The following is a 19,484-nucleotide window of genomic DNA, read 5'->3' as shown; positions in this document are numbered from 1 at the left end:
CTGGCTGTGTGGCCTCAGGGTAGTCACCCAACCTCTCTGAGCCTTGGCGCCACCGCCGTCAGGTGGAGATAACAAGAGTCCCTGGTCCTCAGGGCTGTGAGCGGATTCCGTGAGTGGAGGCCCCTGGGGTGGATGCCACTCTTGCCGGAAGATGTCCCTGCGCTCGGCCCCCAGCCCCTTCCCGCCCCCGCAAAGCAGAAATCAGGTACCGTGGACAGAACGGGAACAGATCCTTTATTAGAGTCACGACTGCGCGGGCCAGGGTGGGGCTGCGGGATGGGACAGAGGCGTGGGGGACTGGCTCCGTGGCGGCTCACGCGCCCCCCACCGGCTGGGCTGGGGGTCCGTCAGGCTGGCGCACATCCGACTGGCTGGTTTATAACCGAGTCGATCCAGTCTCTGAAGAGTGCCACGCGGGCGAAGAAGTCGGGGCCCCTGCCGCAGGGCCCCCGGGACCAGGAGGCCACGCCGTGCGCCAGGCCGTTGCAGACGAGGGGCGTGCCCCCATCCCCCTGCAGGGCGGCAGGAGAGTCAGGGCATCCCAGGCCCAGCCCCCCTACTCTGCTCCCACCCAGAACCACTGCTCACGCCACCCACAACTCCTGTCCCCGCCCCTGGCCCTTGGCACGCGCCGTCCCGCTGCCTGCACGCTTTTCCCTCAACTTTGCTGGGTTAACTCCTACCTGCAACTCAGGTCTCACATGCCCCCAGGAACTCCCTGCTGCCGGGGGCTGGGCCTGTCCCGTGCACGCCCTTGTCTTGACACCTGACTTCCCCACCCACAAGGTCTGGGAGCCCCTGGCTCCAAACGGGCAGACCCTACCCTGTCCTGTTCCCTGTCGTGTTTCCAGCCCCCAGCCCAGAGCTTGGCACTTGTCCTTGCTTTTCCCACCACCTGGAGCCCACCCCAGCTCACACCCAGCCCGTACCTGGCAGATGCCTCCCCGGCGGGTAAGGACGCCGGTGCACACATTGTTGGGGCGACACTGGTCCGACGGGGTCACAGTGACGTTCACGACCCTTGGGACTCGGGAGAGATGCCCCCTATGATGTTGGGCGCCCCAGCCTGCGACCTGACAGTTGGTGCCAGCTTCCACCGTGGCATTCTGTGGGGGCAGTGGTACCACTGCCACGGTGCTGCTGGTGAGGTTGGCCTGACGGTCCAGCTGGGGAGGGAAACTGAGTCAGGACAGGGCGGAGCTGGGGACCAGAGCCTCACGGGGCCCAGCTGGGAGCCAGGGCGGCAGCTACACGAGTTTTGGTCTGTAAAGTGGTTTGGGTCCTGGCCAAGTGACTTTACCTCGCTGGGCCTCTTGTTCCTCCAGAGAAGGAATCAATCGTTCTTATCGCAAAGGTGGTTGAGAGACCCTGAAGGTGAAGAGCTTGCCCAGGAAATGCAGATAAAACAAGGCACCATCCCCCGTCACAACTGACAGAAAATTTTTAAAAATCATATCATGCAGTGTCAGTAATGATGTAGAGAAATGGGCAGTTTTAAATTCTGCTGGTGGGAGGGTAAGTGGGCCCAGCTACTGTGTCCAGGATCCAGAGGATAGCTAAATGGATTGTGCACTTGGCTGTACGATTTAACCACAGGCTCCGTACACGTGGCTCATCCCTCCTGAGCCCCCCAGGCCATCGTCAGCCCCCCCACCCCTCTCCCCACCTGCAGCAGCAGCACGTCGTTCAGGTTCTCTTGGGGGTCATAGCCATTCTCACTGATGCTCCTGATGGAGAAAGTCTGCCGGGACCTCTCCCGCCGCCTCAGGTTGTAGGCCCCCAGCACCACAGTGGCAGTCCCGGTGTTGCTAAGGGCAGGTGGGGGCAGACACCAGGCTGGGGCAGTCCTGGGGGCTTGTGGGGAAGTCCCTAACCTTCCACACCCACCCCAGGGCCCGGGCATTGATGGAGAGCAGGTTTGCAAATAAGGCAGGGAATTACTAGCCCGCTGAACCACAGCCCGGGAGCCAAAGGAAGGACAGCAGTGATGGTCAAGCCTCCTTCCTCCCTTCTGCAGCCGTATCTCCCCTCTGTTTCCAGATCGAGACCCTCCTGGGCCCCCTTTCTATCCTGGGTCCCCCCATTTCCCTCTCCAAGCCCCTCAACCCTTCCTAAGACCCCTCCCCCTCGCCAAGACCCTCTCCTTCTCACCTACCAGGCACCGCTCCCCCAGGAATCCCCCGAGCTCTCTCCCTCTCCGGGTCCCCCTCCCCACCCTGTGGCTCCCTCCTCACCGGCTTTGGAAGCAGCTGGCGGCTGTCAGGATGAAGCCGGGGTGGATCAGGGCGCCCCCGCAGAAGTGCCGCCCTTGGGTCTGAATGGAGGCCAGGAATGGGAATTCCTGCCTCCGGGCCTTCCTGCCACCCACGATGTCCACCAGGGGGGCCGAGCCTGGGGAGAGGGTGCATTGCAGCTCCCCCGGTTTCAGCCCGATCCCTGGGGAGACCCTGGCCTCCCGCCCCCCTGTTCCCTAAAAGGACAGGGGCCCACCCTCCCAGGGCTGGTCAGGGCCAGCCTGGCTGTGCGGCCTGGGCCAGGTCGCTTTCCCTCCCTGAGCCTTGAGTCCAGGGAAGCAGGGGCTGACGCCCGCTGGTCCCTCCCACCAGAGCCTGTCCCCTGCAGCTGGACCCCTGCATGGATGGGGATGTCTGGCCTGGGGCAGGCACTCACCAGCCCTGGAGGTCGCCAGCAGGCCGGCCAGCAGGCCCAGCAGTCTGAGTGCCGTCATGACGGGGGGCCGATGGGGGTGGCTGGGATGGTGGCGCCCTTATACCTGGGGCCTTGGCCATCGGCACACCCCCGACCCAGGGCCCGGCCCCTCCCGTCAGGAACAGGGGAAGTTGCCCAAGGCCTCCAGAGCCAACCGCTCCTGGGGTCTGCCTGGGCCCTCCAACTGCCCACCCTGTGCCCCGTTCTCCCTTCTGTACGGTGGGCGACCCGTCAGATGTGGGTGAGGCTGACACCCAGCCGTGCCACTCACAATGGGGGCTCCGCTTGGCTTTGCAGCCTGAGTGCTGGGGGTTCCACCACTGCCCACCTGTCCTGCTGGCTTTTGCATGTGTGTGTGTTTTACTGCTTTTTATTTTTTTTAAACAGCTTTATTGAGATATAATTCGAGTACCACACAATTCATCTGTTTAAAGCGTGCAATTCCATCGTTTTTAGTATCTTCGCAGAGTTACGCGGCCACCACCCCAATTTTAGAACATTCCATCACCTCAGAAGAAGCCCCGTCCCCATCAGCAGTCACTCCCCCTCCCATCCCCCAGCCCCTGACAATCAGGAACCCACTCTCCATCTGTGGATTTGCCTGTTCTGGACATTTCCCATCAATGGAATCACACACTGTGTGTCTTCTGTGTCCAGCTTTTCACTTACAGGGTTTTTATCTGTGGGCACCTGGCCGGGTCACTCTCCCGCCCTCAGTCTGTGCATCTCTAAAGTGGGCAGGTGCGGCCATGGAGCCCCCAGAGCCAGGTGGTCCTGGAGAGGTTGTCTCCCCTTCTGAAGCAGGGTCTGCAGAGGTTTCAGGCACTCAGAGCCTGGGCAAGAGATGAGGCCAAGGGGAGAGAAAGACAGGGTTGAGTATCCAGAATATATAAAGAACTCTCACAACTCAACAACAAAAAGACAAAGAATCCACTTAAAAATGGACAAAGGATTTGGATAGACATTTCTCCCAAGATACACAAATGGCCAACATGCCGTGAAAAGATGCTCAAAATTATTAGTCATCAGGGAAGTGCACAAATCAAAACCACAGCGAGACACCACTTCACACACCCACTAGGATGGCTGGAATGAAAAGGGCAGAAAAAAATACAGTGTTGGTGAGGAGGTGGGAAATTGGAACCTCAGACAGGCTGGCAGGGATGTAAAGTAGTGCCGCGGCCGGGGAAGGCCTGGCGGCTCCTCAAAACGTTAATCACCGAATTATCGTATTACCCAGCAGTTCCACGCCTAGGTGCGTGCCCAAGAGAACGAAAGACAGGGCCTCAGAAACCTGCACACGTGTGTTCACAGTGGCCAAATGGTGGACGCAACACAAATGCCCTTCAACAGACAGACGTGTCCCTCCACACATGGGAGCATCACTCAGCCGTGAGAAGGGGTGAAGCCCTGACACTCGCTACCACGTGGACGGACCCCGAGAACACGATGCTCAGTGAGAGAAGCCAGACACAGAAGGACACCCAGGGTGCGACTCCATTGACGGGAAGCGTCCAGAACAGGTAGATCCACAGAGTCAGAGAGTGGGTTCCTGGTTGTCAGGGGCCGGGGGGGTTAGGGGGTTAGGGGAATAATAGCTGAAGGAAATGGGGTTTCTTTGGGGGAGATGGAATGTTCTAGAATTAGCTGGCTGTACAACTCTGTGAATGTTCCTTCCAAAAACCAGCGGATGTGATACTTTAAGATGGCTGAACTTATGTCATGTGAATTTCACCTCAATTTTTTATTTTTATTTTTACTTTTACTTATTTTTGACAGCTCAATTTGAAAAAAAAATAGGATTTATTTCCAAGGAGACACCAAGAGGTTGGGGCTGGTGGTGGACCCCACGTCTCAGGACACTAGGACACCAGTTCCTGTCTGGGGCCTTGGGGGGGCTCTTGCAAGGCAGGACTGGGGAGGGTGGCGGGAACGGGGGTCAGGGCGGACTTGCGGTCCTCCACCCAGCCTGAATGGTGGGGTTCTGGGGCTCAGGCCTGGTCCCTGCCGAGTCTCACGGTCCCACCGCCCAGCCGTGTCCCCCGCATGGCCTCTGCCTCAGACCAGTGTCCCCCCAAGTTTGCCTCCCGTCTCCACTCTCCCTGGATCCCACCTGTGCATCCTCCCTCCTGAGGGCCCAACTTGCCACCCACCCTGTCCTTGCCCGTGGACCAGGCTGCTGTCTTGCACAGAGCACAGCCAGAGAGATGGGTGACTCCAGAGCCCACAGGTCCATCCCTTCCTACTTGGGTGACCTCAAGGGCCCCTCTCTGGCCCTGTTTCCCTGTCTGGGTACCAGGACGTGAACAGTTCCTGCCGCACCCCCAGTAGAGCTGTGGTGAGCATCGAGTGGGTTAATACGTGCAAGAGCCTTTGAGCAGCACCTAGCGTGCTCAATACCTCTTCCCTGCTCTAAACTCCACCATGGCTCCCTAGTGCCCCAGAAGCAAGTCCAGGCCCCACTGCTGGGCCATGTGCCATCACAGCCGGGCCTGGCTGCTCCACCACTGGGGATCGACAGGAAGAATACCCCCACCTCCGTTCCTGATACTCCCCCAGACCCTCTCCTGTTGCCCTGAGCTGTCAGGAGGGTCTCCCAGGACACCCCTTCCTGCTCCTGCCCCCCCCCCAGGAGGCCCCCAAGAGCGATTGCCCCATTTTCCCCTCCTCCTGCCTCCTGAGGGCTGTTTGTGGTCACCTTTCAACACCGGGATTCCCAACGGCTGCCCAGCCCAGGCTCCGCCCCTGGCTGGCAGGGAAACCGAGGCCCAGTGGGCATCAGGCCTGGGGAGGCAGGACAGAGAACTCCGGTGTGCCCCATGCGCAAAGCGGCCTTGTTATGCCCATTTCCAGGTGAGCAATGGAGGCCCCGGTGGGATTCAAACCCTCTGGGCCCCACCCTTAACCGCGCATACAGTCGTCTTTGAAGACACATGCAGCTGAGTCTCTTAAAACAAGAAGGGCCACGGCCAGGGCCAGGTTGGAGTGTGAACAGCCGCGTGCGAATAAAGCCCAATGGCTGCACACACCGGGTTAGCCATCCGTGCAGCCCTCACCCCCGACCTTAACTGGACGCTTAACTGCGGGATTGATTTTGGGGGTCTGGTCCAGTTCTCAGCGGGGCCTGGGGACCGTGGACAGAGATTTAAGTTCCCGGAGGCCTCAGCTTCCCCACCTGTCAAATGAAGGTCAGCTGGTCCCACCACGCATGGCTGTGTGTGGAGAAGAGGAAACACCTGCAAAGAGCAAGCGCTGCCTAAGTGAGCCTCACGTGAATTCACCACGAGGGCCCTGCCGCCGCCCGCGCATCCCGGGGCATCCAGGGCCGTGCGTCCTGGATGCTGTGGGCCCGGCGAGGGGCCGGGTTTGGACGAGCGGAGAGAGGACCCCGTCGGGGCGCAGGGGACAGGTGGGCGGTGCGCGGTGCGGGGGCCCGGGAGTGAGGGCGGCCCCCCACCCCCAGCTTCTTTTGTCTCCCGAAGGCTCGGGCGCCCGGGAGCTCGCCATGGAAACGCGCGCCGGGAAAGGGGGGCAGAGAGGCGAGAAACCCGGAGACCAGGACAGTCTCCCAGCGCCCGGCCTCGATAGGGCTCCCCGGGCCCATCCGAGAGGTCCGGGAGGGGAGGAGCCCGCAAACCCCGGCCCATGCCCGCCCCCGCGGGAGACCGAGACCCCGGAGACCCAGAGACTAAGGGCGCGGGAGCAGGGGGCGCGGGGACGGCGACGGACGCGCGCGGCGCCCCCGACGCGTCGAGACAAAGAGCCCCCGCCCCTAGCGCCGCCTCTAGGCCGCCGGGCGCGGGGTCTCGGGCCGGGCGGGGCCCCTCCCTCCCCGCCTCCCCTCCGCCCCCGCGGGGGAGGGGCCGGCTTTGTGCTAGCCGCGCCGCAGCCCCCGTCGCCGCCAGCTCCGCCCACAGAACGCCGGCGCGCCAGGTGAGGGGCCTTCGGGCTGAGCGAGGACCCCACCGCTCCTCGGGTCCCGAAGGCCCCCGCCCTGACGCGCGGGACGGACCCCGGCCCGGTAGGCCCCTTGGCCAGGCCGTCTCCGCCCTCTCTGCCGAGCCCCCTCCCGGCTCCCCATCCGGAGTGGCAGCCGGAGCGTTGGGCAGGGCCGCAGTGCGCGGGGGAGGCCGCGGGCTCCCCTCTCCCCGGCCTCAGTTTCCCTGGGCGGTTCCTGCGCATCCTGGCCCGCCCCTCCTCCGCGGGCGCCGGGCTCCGCGTCCCCCCAGGGCTCAGTCTGCGCCCCTCCCTCCTCCAGCGCGGCTTCGTCCCCTCCCACCACGGCCTGTGGCGCCCCCGGCACCATGATCTCGACCAAGGAGAAGAATAAAAGCCCGAAGGACAGCATGACGCTTCTGCCCTGCTTCTACTTCGTAGAGGTGAGTGGGGGGGGGGGGGGGGTCGCGCTGGTGGGGGAGGGGCAGAGGCCTCAGTTCCGCCGGTCCTCGGGGACCCCCACGCCGAGGGACGGGCACAGCTAGGGTGCCTGGGGGTGGGGGTGCGTCAGAACACTTGGGCTCTGTAGGACGAGTAGGCGTTGCAGAGACGCAGAAGGCTGTCCTGCAGGAGCTGGGCAGATGCTGGGAGGCGGGGCCTGCAGTCTGGGGGTACGGGTCAGCAGCGCAAATGAAGGGGCTGGAGCAAGGTGCTGGGGGCCATGGGTGGCGGGGCGCGGGGTATGGATGCGGTGTCTTCCTCCAGCGTGAGGGCCGGAGGCCTGAAGGTCTGAGTTGAAATCCCTCCTCTGCTAATGATGGAGGCTCCTGCACTTCGCCAAGCTCTGATAGAACAGGCTGGGCACATAGTGAAGGCCTCGTGAGTGTTTAAAAAATAAAAGACGGTAAATGCAGCCACCTGGCACATACTAAGCGCTAATGACCAGACAACGTGTAGCCACACTTAGATGGTTAGCACCTGGGTTACCCACAGTGCACCCTGCTTGCCGTGCCGGGAAACCCAGCTCCAGCGAGGGGCCCAGACAAGGTGTGGGTGGAGGGGGGGGCGGGCCACCAGACCTGAGCAAACAGCATCCCCTGCCACGCTGTGCAGGGTCACCCAGGCTGGTGGGTACCTCCCCAACGGGCAGGAAATCCGATGATTCTTCGGATTTGCATTTGAATCCTCATTACAGTAGGTTGTACCTTCTCAGTGTTCTCCAGGCATCACGGAGACAGCACCCCTACCCCCCAGGCGCCTACCCCCTCCACTTCCCACTACTCTCTCCTGTGTCCCCTCCCAGAAAACCTTTCACACCCATTTAAGTCCACCAGATATGCAACCTCCCCCCACCACCTTTGCAAACACAAGTTCCTGCGCTTGGCTTTTTTCTAGCGGAGATCTTTGCTTACCATCGTCCCAGGAAATGGTGCCCCATCCTTTTTCACTGCCATGTAGTACTCCAGTGCTGGGCCCCAGCCCCAGGGAGTTGGGCACTCGGGTGTTTCCTAGCCTTTGTGTCTCACAGACGTTCCTAGAAGGAGACTCTTTAAGCCCTTTGGCCTGTGTCACCCCACACAAGTGTGCAGAGCTTATCTGCAGGGTACCTCCCTGGGGAGCAGGGTGTGGTCACTCGGGAAAGACCCCAAAGTCCTCCCACGGAGGCGCCCACGTGCGTGCCTGTTTTCCCGCAGTTGCGTCTGCCCCGAGCGTTAGCGGCGTCTGGATTTTGACCGACCCAGTGGGTGAAGAACCATATCCCAGTCCCGGTCTGCATTTCCTTTACGGCCAGTGTTCCATTCCTTTTTTTTTTTTTTTTCTTCTTTGTTTTTAAACACACACGCCCCCAAAGCAAGCAAGTTGGCTCGACATCGTGGGTGTGTGTGAGTGATCTTCCTTTGGTGCAGAGATATGCGCTGAGGGGTTCCTGGTTTTCAGCCGAGGGTCTTGGGAAGCGGTGAGAGGCGGGTGGTGGGATTCCGGAGGCACTTACAGGCCCTCAGGTGGTGGCGGGCTCTGATGGGGGCACCTGCCACGAGGGGCCGCCGGTTCTCCCTCCAGTCTGGTCCGGCGGGCAGATGCGGGCAGAGGCTGGAGGAGAAGCAGGGGAGCCGGCCAGGCGTTATAGCCACACCGCTTGGGACTTGGAAGGTCGTGGGGGGTCTTCAGCACGACCCTGTCGCGGAGAGATTTGGTGATTTTAAGGCGCGTCCCAGTCCCCACGTAAACCCTCTTTGTGGCTTGACGCTGCCTGCCCACCGCGCCAGGTGACCCTGACCGTGATCACGGAGGCAGCCGCTAACTGCTGCTCATACCACTACAGGCTCCACGTGTGCCAGACTCTCAGCGCTTTCAGTGTATTTGCTTATCCAGTCCTGCATTGAAGCCCTGGGTGGTGGCCACTTTATTGGTCCTGTTTTCAGCTGGGGAAACTGAGGCATCGGGAAGAGGTGGAGCCAGGATGCAAGCCCAGGCAGGTGGCTTCATTTAACTGCTTTGGGCCTCATGCCTACATGCAGCAGGCACTCAATAAACGCTCCTTGCACACCAGCCCAGCTCCTGCAATCCCACCTTTGGCACTTCCCCTCTGGGAGCCCCCGGCCAGGGCTGCATGGAGGGCCGAGGCCCCTCTCAAGGCGCCGTACAAATCGAGTGGAGGTGGGGGCTTCCCAAGGCAGCTGGGCGCCGTTAGGGGCCCGCCTACCAGCCCCACCTGGCCCTGGTGGGGGTTTGAGTTTGAGGTCCTTGGACCAGAAGGGGAGGCAGAGGACACCGGGAGGTTCTGCTTCCATAAGAAGGTTCCACTGGAATCTGCTCAGTAGCTTTGCAGCACGAGTGGGTGAGTGAGTGAGGTGTAGATCCTGCCCCCCTGCCCTCCTCGGGCGCCATGTCTGCGACTTGGTCAGACGCAGCTCAGTTTTCCTGAACCTCAGCCTCCTTCCCGTTCATCACGGCTGCTGTGAGCAGGAGTGTCATGTGTGCTGTGTGCCTATCACCTGAGGACACGTGATCAGGGTGTGCAGAAGGACAGTTGCACAAATGAATGGTTCAAAGAATTCGTTCATTTATTCAGCACCTGCCATGGACCAGATGCCCATCTTCTCAGGGCTGAGTGTGAAGTTGCCACATAGAGGTACAGGGTGCAGAGGAGATAAAGCAGTGCAAGGGATGGAGAGGCTGGTGCCAGGAAGGGGGTCTCCGAGGAGGGCCAGACACCCCAGGGGAGTGTCTAAGTGCGTCCTTCTATCCCTGAGAGGAAAGACCCAGAGGCAGGAACCTGTCTGTTGTTTCTAGGTTGTTCAAGACAGCAAGGGTAGCTGGAGGAGAGAGATGAATGAAGTGGTGAGTGGGTGGATGGATGGACTGATGGATGGGTGGGTGGTATGATGGGTGGGTGGGTGGATGGATGGATGGAAGAAAGGAAGGAGGCAAGCATGAGTGGGTGGATGGATGGACTGATGGATGGGTGGGTGGATGATGGAAGATGCTGTATGGAGGATGTATGGAGGATGGGTGCTTGGATGGATGGATGGAAGGAAGGGAGGACGGATGGATGGATGATAGTTGGATGGGGGAAATGGGTGGGTTGATGGATGGATGGGTGGGTGGAAGAAAATGAAGGAAGTATAGGTGGATGGATGGATGATGGGTGGGTAGATAGATGGATGGGTGGGTGGGTGGGTGGGTGGGTGCACTGATGGATGGCTGGATGAATGGAAGGAAGGGTGGGTGGATGAACGGATGGATGGGTGGATGTTGGATGAATGGATTCTTGATGGACGAGTGGATGGGTGGGTTAATGGATGGATGAGTAAGTGGATGGATGGATGGTGGATTTATGGATGGATGATGGCTGGCTGGCTGGGTGGTCGGCTGGATGGGAAATGAATAAATGGATAGAAGCATATTGGAAGTTGATGGACAGAGGGATGGGTGTTTGAATGAATGGATGATTGATGGATGAGTGGATGCTTGGGTTGATAGATGGGTAAGTGGATGGATAGTTGATTTATGGATGGATGGATGGGGGGGTGGATGGAAGGAAGGCTGGGTGGATGGATGAATGGTTGGGTGGAAAGACGAATGGATGCATGGGTGGGTGAGTGGATGGAAGGAAGGAAGGAAACATGAATTGGTGGATAGATGGATAGATGATGGATGGATAGAGGTGGATTGATTGATGGATGATGGAAATTAATGGAGGGATGGATGATGGATGGGTGGATGGAGGAACAGATGGGTGGGTGGGCGAGTGGTCAGATGGATGTAAAATGAATGAATGGTTACATAGATGTTGGAAGTTGATGGATGGAGGGATGGGTGTTTGGATGCATGAATGATTGATGGATGAGTGGATGAATAGATGATCGATGGATAGTGGATTTATGGATGGATGATGGTTGGGAGGAAGGATGGATGAGTGGATGCATGAATGGTGGATTGATGGATGGATAGGTGGGTGGAAGAAAGGAAGGGGGAAAGGAAGGAAGGGTAGATGGATGGATGGATGAATAGGTGATGGATGGATGGGTCGATGGGGGTGTGGGTGGGTGGATTAAAGGATGAAAGGAAGGAAGGATAGGTGAATAGATGGATGGATGGGTGTTGATGGATGGGTGGGTTGATGGATGGATGATGGAAGATGGATCAATGGGTGGTAGATGGATGGGAAAATGGATAGGTGGGGGGGTGGATGGATGGATGATGGGAGGATGGGTGGATGGGTGGACAGATGGGTGGTTGGTTGGATGGATGGAAAAAGAATAAATGGATAGATGGATATTGAAGTTGACGATGGATGGGTGTTTGGATGAATGGATGATTGATGAGTGGATGGCTGATAGACGGATGAGTAAGTGGATGGATGGTGGACTTATGGATGGATAATGGATGAGTGGGTTGATGGATGGATGGATGAATAGGTATGTTGATAGGTGGCTGCAAAGATAGATGGGTGGATGGGAGAGTGGATGGGTGGATGGGTGGGTTGATGGACGGATGGGTGAGTAAGTGAATGGATGTATGGGTAGATAGGTGGAAGGAAGCAAGCAAGCAGGAGTGGATGGATGAATGGATGGATGATGGAAAATGATGGATGGGTGAATTATGAAATGGAAGGAAAGGAGAGGTGGATGGATGGTGGATTGATGGATGGATGATGGAAGATGATGGATAGATGACAGATGGGTGGGTGGATGGATGGAAAGAAGGACGGAAGCAAGCAAACAAGGGTTCATGGATGGGTGGGTGAAAGAGAGGAAGAAGGGAAGGGAGGAAGGAAGTGGAGGTGGGTGGATGGTTGGGTAGGTGGGTGGATGGATGGATAGAAGGAAGGATGGATGAGTGGATGGTAGTTTGATGGATGGATGATGGAAGGTGATAGTTGGATGGTTGATATATGAATGGGTGGGTGGATGGGTGGGTGGGTGAGTGGAAGTAGGAAGTATGGATGAATGGATGATGGAATGGTTAGGTGAGTGGATGGAGGTGGATTGATAGCTGATGGAAGATGACGGAAGGATGGATGAATGGGTGGGTGAGTGATGGACAGATGGGTGGTTGGGTGGATGGACGGGTGGGTGAATCTGTGGATGGGTTGATGGATGGATGAAGGGGAAAAAGGAAGCAAGCATGGGTGGATGGTTGGATGTTGGATAGAAGATTGGGTAGATGGATGGATGGGTGGGTGGATAGATTGTGGATTCATGTATGGATGATGGGAGATGATGGATTGATGGATGACAGATGAATGGTTGGGTAATGAGTGAAAGGAAGGAAAGAAGGAGTGAAGGAAGGAGGGGTAGGTGGATGGATGTATCTATGGGTGGGTGGGTTGTAGGATGGAATGATGGATGGAAGGAAGGAAGGATGCGTGGGCTGGATGGAAGGAAGGAAGCATAAGTAGGTGAATGAATGGTCAGTGGATTGATGAATGAATGATGGAAGAGGATGGATGGATGGATGGAAGGAAGGATGAGTGGATGGATGGATGGTGGTTTGATGTATGGATGATAATGGAAGATGATGGACAGATGATAGATGCGTGGGTAGACGGAAGGAAGCAAGCAAGCATGGGTGGAAAGATTGGTGGGTGGAAGAAAGGAAGAAGGGAAGGGTGGAAGGAAGCGTAGGTGGGTGGACAGGTGATGGATGGGTAGGTGGAGGGAAGGATAGGTAGATGGGTGGGTGGGTGGATGCACAGGTGGATGGGTGGGTTGGAGGAAGAATGAGTAGATGGATGGATGGTGGATTGATGGGTGGATGATGGGAGAGGACGGATGAATGACAAATGAATAGATGGATGAACAAGTGGATGGGAGGGTAGTGTATGGATGGATGGAAGGAAGGAATCAAGCAGCATGAATGGGTGGGTGGACGGATGGGTAGTGTATGGATGGATGGAAGGAAGGAAGCAGCATGAATGGGTGGGTGGATGGATGGGTAGTGTATGGATGGATGGAAGGAAGGAATCAAGCAGCATGAATGGGTGGGTGGGTGGATGTAGGATTGATGCATGATGGATGGGAGGATGGATGCGTGAATAGATGGGTGGGCTGATGGAGGGATGGGCGGATGGTTTGATGGGGGTGTGGGTGGGTGGACGGATGGGTGTGTGGGTGGGTGGATTGATGGCAGGATGGATGTATGATGGGTGGATGGAAGGAAGGGAGGATGGGTGGATGGATGGACAGATGAGTAGGAGGGTGGTCTGATGGAAAATAATAACTGGATAGATGGATGTTGCAAGTTGATGGACGGGATAGGTGTTTGGATGAATGGATGGTTTGATGGGTGTGTGGGTGAGTGGATGGATGGCAGGATGGATGTATGATGGGTGGATGGAAGGAAGGGAGGATGGGTGGATGGATGGTGGATTGATGGATGGATGATGGAAGATGATGGATGGGTGGCTGGAAGGGTGGGTGGAATATGGATAAGTGGGTGGATGTATGATTGATGGGAGGAAAGGTGGGTGGTCAGATGTATAATGAGCAAATGGATGGTTAGATTTTGGAAGGTGATGGACAGAGGGATGGGTGTTTGGATGAAAGGATGATTGATGGATGAGTGGGTGGGTGGGTGGGTGGATGGATGAGTGGGAGGGTGGGCTGGTGGATGAATGGGTAAGTGGATGGATACACAGATAGATGGATGGGTCGATGGAAGGAAGGAAGCAAGCATGAGTAGATGGGTGAATGGATGGTGGATTGATGGGTGGATGTGCATGGATGGATGGATGGATGGGAGAAAGGAAGGACAAGAGGATGGATGGATGGTGTATTGATAGATACTGGAAGATGATGGGTGAATGGAGGGATGATGGGTGGGTGCGTTGCTGAATGGATGGATAGGTGGGTGGAAGGAAGGAAGGAAGTGTAGATGGATGGATGATGGGTGGGTGGGTGGGTGGAGGGGGGATTGATGGGTGGATGATGGATGGGAGGCTGAATGGGTGGGTGGATGGGTGTTCAGATAGATGGATAATGAATAAATGAATGGGTAGATGTTGGAAGCTGATGGATGGGTGTTTGTGGATGAATGGATGATGGGTGGATGAATGGATGGATGGGTGGACGGGTTGATGGGTGTGTGGGTGGGTAGATTGATGGATGGAAGGAAGGATGAAGGGATGGATGGGCGGATCAAAGGAAGGAAGCATGAGTGGATGGATAGATGGATAGAGGTGGATGGATGGATGATGGATGGGTGGGTGGGTAGGTGGATTGATGGATGGATGAGTGGGTTGATGGATAGATGGTTGGGTGGACTGGTGGGTAGATGTATGGATGGGTGAGTAAATGGATGGCTAGATGGATGGAAGGAAGGAAGGAAGCATAAGTGGATGAATGAATGGATGGTTGATTGATGAATTGATTTTGGAAGATGGATGGATGGAAGGAAGAATGAGTGGGTGTATGGATGGTGGATTGATGTATGGATGATGGAAGATGATGGATGCATGGGTGTGTGGGGTTATGGACGGATGGATGGGTGAGTAGGTGGATGGATGTATGAATAAATGGATGGAAGGAAGAAAGGAAGCAAGCAAGCATGAATAGATGTATGGACGGTAGACCGATGGATGGCGGCTAGATGGAAGGATGAGTGGATGGATGGGTGGATGCTGGATGGATGGATGATGGGTGGATGGATGAATGGAAGGAAGGATGAGTTGATGGATGGTTGGTGGATTGATGGAAGATGATGGGTGGTTGATGGATGGGTGGGTTGGTTGATGGTTGTCTGAATAGATGGATGAAAGGAAGGAGGAAAGCAAGGAAACAAGCATGAGTAGATGGATGAGTGGATGGTGGATTGATGGATGGATGAATTGGTTAATGGATAGATGGAAGAAGGAAGGAAGGATAAGTGGATGGATGGATGGTGAATTCATGGCTACATTATGGATGAATGGATGGATGAATGATGGATGGGAGGGATGAATGGATGAATGATGGATGGGGGTGATGGATGGGTATGTGGGTTGATGAATAGATGGGTAAGTGGATGGATGGGTGGGGGGATTGGTAAGTGGAGGGTAGTAAGTGTGGGTGGATGGATGGATGATGGATGGAAGGAAACATGAGTGAATGGATGGATGAATGGAGGTGGATTGATGGATGGATGATGGAAGATAATTGAAGGATCGATGATGAATGGATGGATAATGGATGAATGGGTGGATGGATTATGGATGGATACATGGGTGGGTGGGTGGATGCGTGGTGAGTGAAGCAAGCATGAATGGATAGATGAATGGATGGTGGATTGATGGATGGATAATTGAAGATGATGGATTGATGGATGGGAGGATGGGTGGATGGATGGAAGGGTGGGTTCGGTAGGTGGGTGGGTGGCCAGATAGATTGAAACTGAGTAAATGGATAGATGGATGTTGTAAGTTGATGGATGGAGGGATGGGTGTTTGGATGAATGGATGATTGATGGATGGATGGATGGGAGGATGGATTGGTGGGTGGGTAGGATGGTTAGGTGGAAGGAAGGAAGGGTGGATCAATGTGTGGGTGGATGGGTGGGTGGTTGGGTGGAAGCATGAATGGATGATGGATGAATGGGGGGGTGGGTGGTGGATAGATGGATGGGTGGTTGGGTTGATGGATCGATGGCTGATGGGTAGGTGTGTTGATGGATGGGTGAAAGGAAAAAAGGATGCAAGCATGGGTTGATGGATGATGAATAGATGGGTGGTTGGATTGATGGTGGATTGATGGATGGATGATGGATGGATGGATGGGTGGGTAGGTGAGTGGAAGGGAAGAAGGAGGGAAGGATGGAAATGTAGGTGGATGGACATACCTATGGATGGATGGGTGGGTGGGTGGATGGATGGATGAATGGAAGGAAGGAAGGAAGCATGAGTGGGTGGGTGGTCGGATGGATAATAAATAAATGGATGAATGGATGTTGGAAGTTGGATGGATGGATGGATGGGTGTTTGGATAAATGAATGATGGATGGATGGGGGGATGGGTGGGTGGATGGATGGATGGTTAGATGTATGGATGGGTGAGTAAATGGATGGATAGGTGGATGGAAGGAAGGAAGCTTAAGTGGATGAATGGATGGTGGATTGATGACTGGATGATGGAAGATGATGGATGGATGGATGGGTGGGTGGATGGGTGTGTGGGTTGATTGATGGATGGATGGATGATGGAAGGAAGGAAGGAAGCATGCGTGAACAGATGGATGACGGATGGATGCATGGAAGGAATGTTGACGGATGGGCTGATTAGTGGATCGGTGAGTGAGTTAGGGGTGCAGGAATGGCTGTTGGATGGATGGATCTGTGGATGTTACCCAGATGGGTGGTGGGTCACTGGATTGCTGAATGAGCTGATCCGCGGGTGAACGGCAGCAGCACAGACATGTGGATAGGTGGATGAATCAGTGAAGGGACTGAATTCATGGGCGGATGACTCCGTCAGCGAGTGTGGCGTGACCCTGGCCAGTCCCATTCCTGCAGCTGCCCATAGTGGCGTCCTCTGTCGTGTCTCTCTACTTCCTGGAGCTGACCGACCTCTTCAAGCCGGCCAAGGTGGGCTTCCAGTGCTACGACCGCGCGCTCTCCATGCCCTACGTGGAGACCAGCGAGGAGCTCATCCCACTACTCATGCTCCTCAGCCTGGCCTTCGCTGCGCCTGCGGCCTCGGTGAGTCCTGGTGCGGGGCGGGGCCAGCTGTGGGCACCGCGGCCGGGAGCCCAACTGAGCACCTTCCCCGTCTGGCAGATCATGGTGGGCGAGGGCCTGCTGTACTGCATGCAGTCCCGGCTGTGGGGCCGCAGTGGGGGCCCGGGCGGGCCCGAGGGCAGCATCCACGCCGGCGGCTGCAACTTCAACTCCTTCCTTCGGCGGACGGTGCGCTTTGTAGGTGAGTCCCCCACAGCGTCCGCACGCTGAGGGTGGCGGGTCTGGCCCCAGCTCCCGCGCCCGGCCCTAACCCTCCCACCCCGCAGGCGTCCACGTGTTCGGCCTGTGTGCCACAGCCCTGGTGACCGACGTCATCCAGCTGGCCACGGGCTACCACGCACCCTTCTTCCTGACGGTCTGCAAACCCAACTACACCCTGCTGGGCACATCGTGTGAGGCCAACCCCTACATCACGCAGGACATCTGCTCCGGCCACGACACCCACGCCATCCTGTCTGCACGGTGAGCGTGTCCGGCCCCCGTCCCGTGGAGCATGCAGGGAAACTGAGGCAGGGGCCCAGAGCTGGCGGGGCTCACCGGGGTGCCTCTTGCAGGAAGACCTTCCCATCCCAGCACGCCACTCTGTCCGCCTTCGCTGCTGTCTACGTGTCGGTGAGTCCCGGCCGGCCCAGCCCCATGCCCTGGACACACCCCACCAGGACCGGCTGCCCTGACCACCCGGCCTGCCCCCCTGCAGATGTACTTCAACTCGGTCATCTCGGACGCCACCAAGCTTCTGAAGCCCATTCTGGTGTTCTCCTTCACCATCGCGGCGGGCGTCTGCGGCCTCACCCAGATCACGCAGTACCGCAGCCACCCGGCGGACGTCTACGCCGGCTTCCTCATTGGTGCTGGCATCGCTGCCTACCTGGTGAGGGGCTGAGGGCAGAGGTCCGGGTGCCCAGGGGGAGGTCTGAGGGGGGAGGCCAGCCCCACCCTGGGGGACTCTGCTGAGTTTTGTCCCTTGGTAGCTAGAGGCAGGATATCACGGGCCCAGACCTGCCCCATGTGCAGAGTGAGCGACCTGAGGCTAGAATTTGTCCCATTGGGAGAAAGGCAGACTTCCCCTCTCGGACCCCCAGGGCAAGTCTGTGGCTTGCTGGGGACCCTGGTCTCTGGCTGCCGGCCCCACGCCCAGCCCGTGTCTCATCCTTAGGCCTGCCACGCTGTGGGCAACTTCCAGGCCCTGCCGGCAGAGAGACCAGCGGCCCCGGCACCTGCCAAGGATGCGCTGCGGGCGCTGACCCAGCGGGGCCACGACTCGGTGTACCAGCAGAACAAGTCCGTGAGCACCGACGAGCTGGGCCCCCCCGGGCGGCTGGAGGGCGTGCCCCGGCCTGTGGCCCGCGACAAGACCTCACTGGGCAGCCTGAAGCGGGCCAGCGTGGACGTGGACCTGTTGGCCCCACGCAGCCCCATGGGCAAGGAGAACATGGTGACCTTCAGCCACACGCTGCCCCGCGTCAGCACGCCCTCGCTCGATGACCCCGCCCGCCGCCACATGACCATCCACGTGCCTCTGGACGCCTCGCGATCCAAGCAGCTCATCAGCGAGTGGAAGCAGAAGTCGCTGGAGGGCCGCGGCCTGGGGCTGCCGGACGAGGCCAGCCCTGTGCACCTGCGGGCGCCAGCGGAGCCCATGGCCGAGGAGGAAGAAGAGGAGGAGGATGAGGACGCGGACGCGGACGAGGACGAGGAGGGGGAAGAAGGGGGTCCAGCCCCGCCTTCACTGTACCCCACAGTCCAGGCACGGCCGGGGCTCGGGCCGCGGGTCATCCTCCCGCCGCGGGCTGGCCCGCAGCCACTGGTGCACATCCCCGAGGAGGGGGTCCAGGCTGCGGCAGGCCTGTCCCCCAAGAGCAGCGCAGCCGTGCGGGCCAAGTGGCTCATGATGGCAGAGAAGAGCGGCGCCGTGGTGGCCGCGGCCTCCACGCAGCCCCGCGTGGCCAACCCGCCACGGCTGCTGCAGGTCATCGCCATGTCCAAGGCCTCAGGCGGGCCGGGCCCCAAGGCGGCCGAGACGGCCTCGTCCTCTAGCGCCAGCTCCGACTCCTCCCAGTACAGGTCGCCGTCAGACCGTGACTCCGCCAGCATCGTCACCATCGACGCCCATGCGCCCCACCACCCTGTGGTCCACCTGTCTGCGGGTAACGGGCCCTGGGAGTGGAAGGCGGCGGGCGGCGGGGCCAAGGGGGCTGAGGGGGAGGGCGGCTATGAGCTGGGGGACCTGGCTCGCGGCTTCCGTGGGGGACCGAAGCCCCCGGGCGTGTCCCCAGGCTCCTCTGTTGGTGACGTGGACCAGGAGGAGCCGCGCTTTGGGGCCGTGGCCACCGTCAACCTGGCCACAGGCGAGGGGCTGCCACCGTTGGGTGTGGCCGACGGGGCCCTGGGGCCGGCCAGCCGAGAGTCGACACTGCGGCGCAAAGCGGGCGGCCTGGTGCTGTGCGAGCGGGAGGCCGCGGAGGCAGAGGCGGAGAGCTACTACCGCAAGATGCAGGCGGCCCGCAGGTTCAAGGACTGAGGGCGGGGGCGGGGCCGCGCGGCAGGGGGCGGGGTGGGGGTGGGGTCTGGCCAAACTCAGACGTGGGGCCCCATCAGACAATAAAAGGCGATCGTTGAGCGGCTT

At 58.4% G+C, this 19,484-nt stretch overlaps 2 protein-coding genes across 2 annotated transcripts; one reads left to right on the top strand and one right to left on the bottom strand.

Moving 5' to 3' along the window:
- Positions 1-243: 243 nt before the first annotated feature.
- Positions 244-2,728, bottom strand: AZU1 (azurocidin 1). Its single transcript, XM_029216856.1, has 6 exons — positions 2,671-2,728; positions 2,235-2,391; positions 1,667-1,808; positions 930-1,166; positions 362-512; positions 244-269 (listed from the first exon to the last, which is right to left on the bottom strand). The coding sequence occupies exons 1-6, from the start codon at positions 2,726-2,728 to the stop codon at positions 244-246; spliced, it is 771 nt and encodes a 256-aa protein (XP_029072689.1).
- A 3,299-nt stretch (positions 2,729-6,027) lies between these two features.
- Positions 6,028-19,379, top strand: PLPPR3 (phospholipid phosphatase related 3). Its single transcript, XM_029217601.1, has 8 exons — positions 6,028-6,118; positions 6,968-7,088; positions 16,634-16,819; positions 16,898-17,039; positions 17,125-17,320; positions 17,413-17,470; positions 17,556-17,729; positions 18,015-19,379. Exons 1-8 carry the CDS (start codon positions 6,048-6,050, stop codon positions 19,377-19,379), a joined length of 2,313 nt encoding a protein of 770 aa, XP_029073434.1. The 5' UTR covers positions 6,028-6,047.
- The last annotated feature ends 105 nt before the right edge of the window (positions 19,380-19,484 follow it).

Source organism: Monodon monoceros, unplaced genomic scaffold, assembly GCF_005190385.1.
Source record: "Monodon monoceros isolate NGI ecotype Baffin Bay Population unplaced genomic scaffold, NGI_Narwhal_1 Super_Scaffold_12, whole genome shotgun sequence".
Lineage (NCBI taxonomy): Eukaryota > Metazoa > Chordata > Mammalia > Artiodactyla > Monodontidae > Monodon > Monodon monoceros.
The sequence above is the reverse complement of the archived record's forward strand: the minus strand, read 5'-3'. Positions and strand labels throughout refer to the sequence as shown.

Bases quoted from the DNA above. Each gene is read 5' to 3' on its own strand.
- AZU1 (XM_029216856.1), bottom strand. From the start codon at position 2,728: ATGACGGCACTCAGACTGCTGGGCCTGCTGGCCGGCCTGCTGGCGACC. The intron at 1,809-2,234 runs GTGAGGAGGGAG...ACCTGCCCTTAG, and splicing joins GCCAGCTGCTTCCAAAGCCG to CAACACCGGGACTGCCACTG. The intron at 513-929 runs GTACGGGCTGGG...GCCGCCCTGCAG, and splicing joins GCCGGGGAGGCATCTGCCAG to GGGGATGGGGGCACGCCCCT.
- PLPPR3 (XM_029217601.1), top strand. From the start codon at position 6,048: ATGCTGTGGGCCCGGCGAGGGGCCGGGTTTGGACGAGCGGAGAGAGGA. The intron at 6,119-6,967 runs GTGGGCGGTGCG...TCCCTCCTCCAG, and splicing joins CGTCGGGGCGCAGGGGACAG to CGCGGCTTCGTCCCCTCCCA. The intron at 7,089-16,633 runs GTGAGTGGGGGG...CCATTCCTGCAG, and splicing joins CCTGCTTCTACTTCGTAGAG to CTGCCCATAGTGGCGTCCTC.